This window comes from Paramisgurnus dabryanus, chromosome 23 (assembly GCF_030506205.2).
Source record: "Paramisgurnus dabryanus chromosome 23, PD_genome_1.1, whole genome shotgun sequence".
Taxonomy (NCBI): domain Eukaryota; kingdom Metazoa; phylum Chordata; class Actinopteri; order Cypriniformes; family Cobitidae; genus Paramisgurnus; species Paramisgurnus dabryanus.
Window position 1 is genome coordinate 12590500 of NC_133359.1, and position 11649 is coordinate 12602148.

Genomic DNA, 11649 nt, shown 5'->3' on the forward strand with positions numbered 1-11649 from the left:
TTGGGATGACATCTACCGATTATCTGTGACTTTTAATGACGTCTAGCGATATTAGGATGCTAAGAATGACATCTAGCGATATTCCGTTACCTTTGATGACATCTTGCGATATTCTGTTACTTGGAATGACATCAATACCAATAAATACATATAGTTTTGCTTTTACTCCTCATTTCAAATTGTTGTGTACTCAGAGCGTGCAATCTTCTCTGATTATTATCGGTTTATAAACAATTGGCCGATAGTGGGGAAAATGCTTGTATCTGCTGTTACAGATTATAGGTGGATAGAACTGAGCATCCCTAGGTTTATTTATGAAAAATGTTAATATTTCTGAAGTGTGGTTAAATAAAATTTCTAAACTTCCACCTTCAATAAAGAATTCTTGTATTAGTGTATATATAAGCAACAATATCGGTGCGTCTCTATTTTTTCCCTCACCGATACTTCGCACTGATATCTGCAGATATTGATTTTTTTTGTAGGCTATATTAACTAAATTCTGAAGATAAAATTTTCAGAATGTTATTTGTTCATATAATGACCATTAATATTAAACATAAAACTCAAATTCATTGCATTTTCCTGTTTGTATTTGATTGACAGGATATACTGGCCATGACTATCAGCTGTTTTATAGTGTGAAATAGTGCCGATAGTGTGAAATTGCTTTTATCAAACAATACCGATTATTTGCAGATATATCGGTGCATCTCTAATAAAAATACATGATCCAAAATAGAAATTACAATTCTCATTCAAACGAATGACCAAAGCTTACTGATTTCATCCTGTTTATTAAAATACCATTTCTTTTGTGCTACACAAGAGGAACGTTTCAGCATTTGTTGCAGCACCTGATTGTAGCTACAAGTAACATTAAAATGAAAAGTACAATAAAAACATCACTGACAAAAGTGACATCACTTAAATAGTTCAAAATCATTCAGACTCCATGCATCACAGTGGTGCTACTCAGGTGCTCCATTACGACAATTCACTAGAAAGCTCCGGTTATAATCAACCACTTTGTGCATTTTCAAAGTAGACAGCTTTGTTAATTATAACACTCCTCCTGTTCTAGGCGTCACCATCTGTCCTTGCAGTGCAGACACGGCGAGTGGGTTGTGCTTCTTTTTATTGCCAAGTTTAGCCGTACAGCACCACACAGACAGGCTCTTTAAACACTATTCAAAGGAGTGACTGAATTTCCTTCATACGTTTCAGGTGTATAATTCAATAAAAAAAAAAAAAAAACTCCTTTGGTGTAATCTACAAGGGGAAAGAAAGACAGTGTACAAAGGGCGTTTCACATTTGTGCTGACGTAGCGTTCAGTCTTTGAGAGTCATAAGGCGGGAGAGGACTTAAAGAAAGGCAATGCGGTCTTGGCAGCAAGACTTGGCTGACCTGCATCTGCAGTGCTGGAGTGGCTAGAGGTGTACTGAAGTGGTGAGGAAAGGGTGGGGTCACATGGCCGGTGAAGAGGCATCTGGATCTGGTTCATAGTGGTGGCTGGGTTGGGGATGGTGGTTGGGCAGGATGTCTAGTTCATCCACCTGAGGACCGGGGTGCATTACCACTAGCTGGTCTTGGGGAATGTCTGCAGCGGCTGCAGCGAGGTTGGTGATCGACTTGCTTTTAACGCACTGGAAGTCCACGTGCCGGCTTTTGCCTTCCTCTTTCTCCCAGGACATGCGGATGAAGGGCCTCTGGACGTAGTTGTAGATGACCTCGGGTCGCCCGCCGGGTCGCTTCTTTATTTTTTCTTTATAGGTTGGATATCCTGAGTGCAAATGTGAAAGCAATTTATTCATGGTACATATGTACACTTGCATAAACACTAAATCTATTTCATTCTATTGCATTGCATGGATGGAAATCACTGTACATCATCTCTTAAAGCAGCGGTTCCCAAACTTTTTAAGCGTGCGGCCCCCCCTTGTGTACAGTGCATTTTTTCGCGGCCCCCGCGTGTAATATTTTTATAAAACAAAACATTTATACCTAGTAGTGCTGTTGGTTAGTTGACTTATTATTTTTTAGGTTTAATTACACAGAATTCATGATAAATGAATGTATTTTATAAAATGGCCCCCCCCTGGCACCATCTCTTGGCCCCCAGTTTGAAAACCACTGTCTTAAAGGGACACTCCACTTTTTTTGAAAACGGCCTAATTTTCCAGCTCCCTTAGAGTTAAACATTTGATTTTTACCGTTCTGGAATCCATTCAGCTGATCTCAGGGTCTGATGCCAGCACTTTTAGCATAGCTTAGCACAATCTATTGAATCTGATTAGACCAGCATTAGCATTGTGCTAAAAACGTAACCAAAGAGTTTCAATATTTTTCCTATTTAAAACTTGACTTGTAAAATTGCATCTTTTAATTTTCCATCAGTCGTAGTACACGCTGTAACTACAGAAGAGTCAAGTTTTAAATAGAAAAAATATTGAAACTCTTTGGTTATTTTTTTACGCGATGCTAATGGTCTAATCAAATTCAATGGATTATGCTAAGCTACGCTAAAAGTGCTTGTGCCAGACCCGGAGATCAGCTAAATGGATTCCAAAACTGTAAGAATCAAATGTTTAACTCTAGGGGAGCTGGAAAATTAGCATATTTTCAAAAAAGTGGAATGTCCCTTTAAATTCCCATCAAGATCATATATATGTGTATATGTATGTGTATGTGTATGTGTATATGTATGTGTATATGTATATGTATATGTATATGTATATGTATGTGTATGTGTATGTGTATATGTATGTGTATGTGTATGTGTATGTGTATGTGTATGTGTATGTGTATGTGTATGTGTATATGTATATGTATATGTATATGTATATGTATATGTATATGTATATATATATATATATATATACATATATATAGTTAACTTGTGGGATAAATAGAGCAAATTTTATAAGTGTAAATGTGTTAACTGAATTGAAAGCAACCCATTTGATCTACATCCTGTAATTCCATCTCTTACCTTCAATGCCTAATCTGATTTTCTTCAGTCCTCTCTCCTTTAGAACCGACTTGGCAACGTCTCGGTTTTCGATGTATTTGAAGAACCGGTATAGTTTTGTGCTGTATATAACTGAATTACATAAGAGCAGAAAACCATTAGAGAACCACCTTAAGTATAAAACCCCATTACAACACATTACCTACCTATAAACGTACCCACTAACCCGTCTTTAAAGTCATTCCGGTCTGAATATATTAGGGTGATTTAGCAAAACCCCAAAGTATACTCAACAATAACAGTAATGCACACTTTAGTTTAGTAAGCGCCACAAGCCATCAGTTCTCATACGGTAAGTCCCATAATGCATCAGGATTGTGAATGACACACATTTAATGAGATGTAATTGAAGTGAACTGACTTTGTGAATATTCCTCTCCCATCTGCGGTGGATACTCTTCATCCCAGTCGACCACGTCTTCATCCGTCAGCACCACCACGTGGCACTCCCTCTCTCCGCTCTGAGCGCTGGCCACCATCAAAGGCAAGACCATCTCCTCCAGATAAAACTCGAATTGCTGTCGGGCCCCATCATTGGACAGCTCGTGCATGAGTGCACCTGCAGTCGACATGTTCCCAGAGTTATTCAAATAAGTTCATTATGATTCGCACACTGCTTCGCAAGCAACTACCTCAGTATGTATATAATGCATATCTTTTCTTTAAAAAAGCCATCTCTGATGCAAGGACCATCCAGTGACCCATTTCTGCTCAGATACGCCACTGACCTACTTTCTCGCATCTACCGCCATGCGAAACATTAGGAATGTCATCCAGTTTCCGTGGCGATCAGTGCGTTTCCCAGCACAACAAGGCGAATCCTTTTAGCGTGTCAGTCATATTAATGAGTAGCCTACTTACTGAGGTCTCTGCATTTGATGGTGCTATAGTCGAAAGCGATGCAAAGGTAGTCACAAGCTTCTCTCAGCTCCGGAATGGATATCCCATCGGGGCAGCGGATTATCCCAGATTTGTAGTAATCCTGCCGTTAAAAAGGGAGAGATGGAGAGGAAAAACAAACCGGGAGCCATTACTGATACGTCACTTACTCCATCAAGAAGCAAATGGCTTCGATGCCCCCCCCCCCCCCACACACACACACACATTCCCTGCTGTTGCTTTCCTTCACGTGCACTGATCCATTCAAAACCAGTCAAACGTGGAACAAGCTCGGAAATGCGCAACTACACACCGAAGACATTGCTTCCCCCACAAAAAAATAAAAATAGTCCAAAATGGCTCTCTAATGTGGCGTCCTGATTTTTCCACCGAGCTGAGCCTTGTGTGGTAAGAGCTTAACCCTTTCAACGCTGCAGAGATGGGCTGAAATCAGATCAATGTCAAAACAGACTACTGACGCATCGTCTTACACCTGCTTATTATGCAGATCTAAATGACCCTAACTTAAGAAAACAGCTTTAATAATTTACTTTTTACAGATGTAAGGGTGCCAGAATCATAAGAGGCTTTATCTTGTTCTCTGTTTTTGTTGGAGTTTATTCTGGAGAGTTAATTCAGCTTGTTAACTGAACATGAACCGTTAACTAATAAAATGTTAATATTAAATTGCCATCGAGTAAAAATACAGTTGACGGTTGACGTGACTCAGTAAAAACAAAAACAAAAATTAATTTATGTTCAAAAAGCAGCAACAGATCAACAACAGAACCAGGATTCATACATTATCAAATTTTCATGCAACATTACATTATCAAAGAGCACACGATCAGTCTATAAGATTAATAACCAAAGAGGGCGGATTGTCTCTTTTCCCCCTACGACAGTGGCCATTTCTAAAGCAGGACACATTTAAAAAAGGTTTGCTTTTGCATCTTTCTCTGTGCAATAAGGGAGATGTTTTTGCTAAAACCCATCTCCAAAAATATCATGAAAAACCAGTGGTGTGTGGGTGAACTTCAGCTATGTTGAAAAGGATCTTGCACATTGCAAAATCTATTAAAGGGATAGTTCACCAAAAATCATTTACTCAAGTTGTATAAATTTCTTTGTACTGCGGAATACAAATTAAAATAGTTAACAACCAAACAGGTCTGGGGAACTACTCACTTTCAAAGTATTATTTTTTCCTACTATAGAAGTCAATGGTGCCCCAGATCTGCTTGGTTACAAACATTCTTCAAAATGATACCTCTGTGTTTAGCAAAACAAAGACACGTATACAAGTTTGTAACAACTTGAGCGCGAGAAAATGACAACCGAATTTAAATTTTTCAGTGAACTATACCTTTAATGTATGTTTTTGAATTTGTCCACTGAAAAGCCATCAAATCTTTGCTTTTATGACACATTCAAAGCCTTAATAAATTGAGATAATTAGGACCTATTGTTAGACTTTTGAAACACCTACTGGGAGCCATGTACTCATTATTATTATGAATAGTACATTCATTGTTTGTCTCTTGACTTCCATTAGAATCATCTGGTAATCATGACTCATTGTTTAGACTCGACTAGTTGATTTTTAAAACGTAGTCTTACTCATTCCTAATATTTAAATGAGTTAAAGTCTCCCTGTAGTCAAGAATTTTATGAGTTAAAATGCATCTTTGAGCATCATAATAGCAAATATTAAAAACTTACCGGTAACAGTAATTTCTTCATGCTTTACAGGAAAACACCACAGTATTTCAATATTTTACTATGTTCTTACCTCAACTTAGACTAATTAATACCTACCTATCTTTTTTCAATGCGTGCACATAATCTTTGTACAGCGTGTTGTGAATGTGTTAGCATTTAGCCTAGCCCCATTCATTCCTTAGGATCCAAACAGGGATAAATTTAGAAGCCACCGAACACTTTCATGTTTTCTCTATTTAAAGACTGTAGTTACACGAGTAACTTGTATGGCGGAAGAGCACTTATTTCACTCTCGGGCGCAGTAATATTGACATTAATAAGTTTGAGCGAGAGGGGGAGAAGTCAGGACTGGAGTGATGATGTTACTGCTAGCCAAGGTGGAAGTGCTGCATACTAAGTGCTCTTCCGCCATACAATATAGTTCTCATTTTTATCCGCTTAAAAAAAAAAAACACCACGTTTTATTTTGTGCCACCATACTTACTTGTGTAACTACTTGTGTAATCATTTTTTTAGCACGATGCTAATGGTCTAATCTGATTCAATGGATTGTGCTAAGCTATGCTAAAATAGGTACCGCCAGACCCGGAGATCAGCTGAATGGATTCCAAAACGGTAAGAATCGAGGAGCTGGAAAATGAGCCTATTATCAAAAAAAGTGGAGTGTCCCTTTAAAAGATGATGTACAGTGATGTCCATCCGTGCAATGCAATACAATGAAATTGATTTAGTGTAGTGGAATGAATGGCGCAAAGCTAAATGCTAACACATTCACAATGCGCTTTACAAAGATTAACTGCACGCTTTGAAAAAAGATAGGGATGTATTCATTCGGCAAAGTTAAGGTAAGAACATAGTCAAATATTGAAAAATGGTGGCGTTTTCCTTTAAAAACAGCTTAAATATAACCCTACAACCATGCCTCATTTAGTATATGCGGATACATAAATATGTGAATTAGTCCCGCATTTACTCTTTCGCACCACCTTGGACCATAAATATTTAAGTAAATCGATGTAACTTTCAGCGGTTTTAGACATATAACTGCAGCAAAGTCTGGTTTCACACAATGCATGCGTTGAAGCAGCAGTGTTGTAATATTTTCAGTCTTGGGTCTATGAGGCATCCAAACATAATATCTATAACTCAAACTACTGATCCATGCATTTAACTGTTTTGATACGATTGGTTACATGTTTGTGACGGAATAAGACTCTAATTTTATGGAGAAAATACTCAGCAATGGTAATAAAACATTAAAAACACTGCATAGACATATAAATAAAAACCGATTTTCCACACACTGGGCCTAAAATATTTCTATTTAGCTTTAAGAGTCTCTGAACAAATTTAAGGGCATCACAGAAACATATACTTTGAAAAATAATATGCTGAGCTTTTATTTAACACACAACTGTATGCGTACCGCATCTGCAATAAGGTTTCCTGCTCTGCTTTGTGCTGAAGTCAAACGAATTTTGATACTGCAGTCTAATCTAGCACTTAATCAATATGCGGTAAACTAGTCCAAAGAGATATTTAAAACCCCAATAAAGCTTTTAAAACATAGTGCACTCACCAAAATGGCTCTGAATACAGTGGAGCTGATTCCATCGGCAACCTCATACTCGCCCTTTTCATTAGGGCGCGTGAAGTTGTGTTCCCTTCCGGAGCCAAACATCCTTAAAGACAAGCCCACATGTTACATTTGACAATGACAAGTTGACACAATACGACAAATTAAAATTAAAATCAAACCTGCCGAGCATGGTGTTGGGTTGGGCGGTGAAAAATGATGGGTCGACAACAAAGCGCGTGTTATCCACGATAAGAGTCACTCTCTCTGTGCTCCTTAAACTGCGAGTGCCTTCCTTGGCGTTTTCGTACACGTAGATCATATCGGACGAGATGTGGGTTTTAATGTGGGAGTCACTGTACAACATACTGGAGGTGCACACTTTGTGAGGTCTGGGACTCGTGGAGCGCGATGAACAGCTTAACTCCCGTTCTGTGGAGTCAACAGGTAAAGTCATTGAAATGTTATGAATTCCTCAACAAACGTTACAAAATGAGGTAGCCTACTTACCGCTGAGATGCTGGCGTATAGGTGAGGTGACGTTTCTGATGCAGGGGGTCAACTGTCCTTCACTCCTCTCGTGTGATGAGTCCCTGGATCGATCTCCAGACCGCCGTCTCTCCCTCGGGTGGTCCGGGGGTCCTCCCCCGCTCGCTCCATGGAGGCTCATTTTCACAAGGTCGGCCTCCAGCTGAGCTCCACGCGGCTGAGCGCTGTGAGGAGAGCAGACGCACAGTCAGAGATAAACACGTGAGGCGAGGCAGGGGTGGTTTGAGTGCATCTGTGAAACGTGAGGAACTCAGCGAATGCCTGAAATCAACTTGGATGAACTCCCGACTTTAAAAGAGATGGGCTTTCATACCTAAAAGCAGGAAGTGCAGTGACAGCAAAGCGCAAATTTTCTTGCTGTTGGCGGAAAACCTGATGCAAGAAACACAAGAACGACCGGGCAGGTTCGCTTTCACTCCAGCATAATCTGTCTGGGGGATGCAAACAAGCTGCCGTATTGATCCGTGTAATGATGGATGATTTATTCTTGCCTGTTTTTATTTCATTCATCTCACGAGGGTTTGCTTATAACAAAGTGACTGGGGTTTAATTTTAATGTAATCCTTTTGGGTGCTGGCCCACATAAAAAATTAAATAAGTCTTGTCATTTGATTTTGTAATCCACCTATTTCTTTCTATGCGTACCAGACCAGGGGATCTCATTATTAGCATGGTTTTGAGTAAAAAAACAATTATGCAAAAATGGTTGTTTATTCTAGGAAGGGTATTTTTATTTCAAATCACTAGAATAAAACATAAATTTAGTTTTTTAAGTATTTCCAACAAGATAAAATATCGTTGTTATAGCTATAGTAAAAATGAAATAATAACTGCACAGGGATAAATTCAAGCAAAGCTTATGTTGTGACAACTTACCCCAATGAGGCCTCTATAGTGAAAGTATTCAAGAGGTCTATATTCTTTAGCACTCAAGGCTTTAAGAAATGTGTGATTTCTAAAAATAAACCTAACCTGATAAACATTTATAGTAGTAACAAGTGTGACAACTTGCCCCGGTGGTTCCCAACAAATAAATCCATGCTAAATCCATGCACCACACTTTAAATTACAGATTAAAAATGAACCGTCAGACTGCCACATGAAAGACCAGGTGCTGTTAATATTTTCTTGTAATACTACTCATTCCTCTGGGTGCTGTAGAGCAGGATCATTATAAAGTAGACGCCCTTGAATCAAGGACATTGGAGTTTAACACAGTGAAAACACAGCCGAGTGCTTTTATGTTATTTACATAGGGCTGATATCTCTTTTTGGCCTGCAATAAAACAAAGGAAACAGGAAGGGTCCCCACAAGCATGCAGATTATTCTCATTGAATAAATAATGGAAAGGCTAGAAATAGAGCTTGTTTTATATAAGTGTAAGTGCTGCCCAATCTAAACCCCTCCATTTATTTTCGCTTTCATGATTGCACCAGCCAAGAGCTATGTGACCCCGTTAGCCAACCCGAGCGTAACTAGTGCCCACAGCACTAAACTAAAAAGCAGCTACAAATTCAATAAGTTGTGCCTTGTCTGTTTTACAGTAACCAATACTCCTGCAAAGCACACATAACATCTACACCATCAATTGCATACTGTAGTAGAATCAGGACTCTTTATTATTTGATTTATCAGCTATTTTTTTGCTGTACAGAGCTTTATGTAAATTTACTTTAAAGTTTACTTCGTATAACTTTGTACACAATGGCAATTTAATATAACGTGATGTAAAGTATCAGAAAAAGTATATACTATTTTAAGTGCACAAATACAAAAGTCATCTTTTACAATGTTACAGCCAATTGTGATTTAATATTGCTAATATACATGTTATGAAAAAATTTGATGTGTGCTTGTTTGAAATCCCCATGACTGTGAACCTAAATATATGCAGATATGCAATTGCTCAATGAAACATCCTCAGTCATGTAATCTGATTGATATTTTGCCTGCCAAGATCACAGCCGTTAAATGTGATGGTGAAATCTGAACTTCAGCTAAGCACCATCTAAACAGAAATTCATTTAGGACACCGGATGGACTCATTTAATTGTGTCTGGTGCTGTAGAGAAACCATTGCATAGATTCATAAAGCAATATAATTACAAGTCAAGATACTTTTGGTCTCCTCTATTGCATCAGCCCAGAAATGTGCCAAACAGAAACAGCTCACAATGAATTACAAAAATGGCATCTCTGTGGTGCCTCGGGACGCCCAAGGGGACAAGATTATCATTTTGACATCCTGTCATTCAAGATGTCAATCAGCAAGAAACTTTTACATTACATTTCCCTGACATTTCAAGAAACTAAGTGCGCACAATGCATTCTGTTACTTACAGAAAAAGTGGCATCAATAATTCAGTGCAGTCGGTGTCGACACCGCTCTTCCAATGTTAAACAAAAGGTAATAAGGTTCATCGCATCCACACACGCGTTAAACTGATACATGCCTATTTAAACGACAGAATACTTGATGAGGGAACTAAATAGCATTTATAAATATAACTCCGTCTTAAGAATCAGACGTGTAAGTCTAATGTAATACACTGCATTATATTTTTAAATAATTTTCAACTTTGTCTCTCAAGCAAAAGAGCACTTATTCACACAATGAAGCGCATGCACGTACCCGCCTGTCTTTAAGACAAAGCAGCAGGAAAGCAGCTGATGAATGAACGCGCACAGGACCCGGACTCCTTCACAGTACGGGGGCTTGCCAGCCGACTTAGCATCCTCGGGCATTACTTTTAAACTTCAGCATAATCCGCTTCAACTTGTTCACAGCCTCGAAAGGTTGCTTTCCAGAAAGAAAGGACGCCCTCAGGTAGCATTGCCGCGAGACACTGCGGGACGGTAGCATAGTAACCTGACGGAGAAGCTCGCGCGCGCGCGTGAATAGCTGGCCGTTTTTTCCGCTACTGTGGTACGCGGAGGCAGCTTGATGACGTAGCCCGACCTCTTATAACATCTGATACTGTAGATTACCGCGTGCACGACAACACACGGGGGCTGATACAGAGACGGAATGTTGAAACTGGAAAATGTCCTCGTCTCGATGACCCTGTGGCCTATGCACGCTGGCTTTTTCCGGATCTCAATAAAGTTTAAAGTGCTATGCAATCGAAATACATCACTAGTGCTGTAGTTTAACCTTTCATTCATGCACAAGGCTAATAGCCATTGTTACGTTGCAATTACATGCTGTCTATTTTCCGGCAGCCAGCAGGTGGCGAAACACACAAAGGCAACCAAGTTCATCTTAAAGTACAATGTTAAAATCATTCAAACAAAACATATTTAACACAATGCAATCGTAATTTAAGAAACGTGCATTCTGCGTATCCCTTAATACGTCATCTACAAAGTGACGTAACAGATCCTTAAGTTACTTTACTTGTGCCGTATTTTGGCAGACATAAAGAACAAGCAGCAGGTGGACACTCACATGACTGGTATTAGCTGTGATCATTCTGTCTTACCTTGAATGTCTGCAAACTGTCCTGGACCGACAAGCTGTCTCTTGATCCCAGTTTTCTGAGTCGCTAGAGTGACTGTCATACGAGCTGGGACGTGCTGCCATGTTCTCCGAAAAGTTGATATTATAAGCTAAGATTTAATCTTGATTTTATAATTATTTCATCCTTGTTTAGTCATTTAACCTTTTGCATACACAATCTTATCGATTTATTAAACTACTTTTCGAGCCAGTTCCATTAAATGTTTCTTAAAAAGTGATAAAAGTCCAAATACACTAGGTAAGCTACTTCACGTTAGCTATCTAGTTTGCGATTTCACCTAAGTTAGCTTGGTAAATTGAGCGCTACGCCGCTACACAACCACTGCACAGACGATTTCTCGAGTGTCTTTGTTTAACGGTAAACTTACGT

The 11649-nt window shown here is 39.0% G+C and overlaps 1 protein-coding gene across 2 annotated transcripts; it reads right to left on the bottom strand.

Annotated features, from left to right (window-relative positions):
• Nucleotides 1-781: 781 nt before the first annotated feature.
• Nucleotides 782-11649, bottom strand: btbd10a (BTB (POZ) domain containing 10a). Of its 2 annotated transcripts, none has more exons than XM_065291772.1 (8): nt 11242-11649; nt 7720-7922; nt 7392-7641; nt 7213-7315; nt 3894-4014; nt 3394-3591; nt 2994-3104; nt 782-1784 (listed from the first exon to the last, which is right to left on the bottom strand). In XM_065291772.1, the coding sequence occupies exons 1-8, from the start codon at nt 11340-11342 to the stop codon at nt 1468-1470; spliced, it is 1404 nt and encodes a 467-aa protein (XP_065147844.1). In that variant the 5' UTR covers nt 11343-11649; the 3' UTR covers nt 782-1467. The 2 variants fall into 2 exon arrangements, with proteins under 2 accessions (XP_065147844.1, XP_065147843.1); XM_065291771.2 differs by lacking the exon at nt 11242-11649 and adding an exon at nt 10392-10731.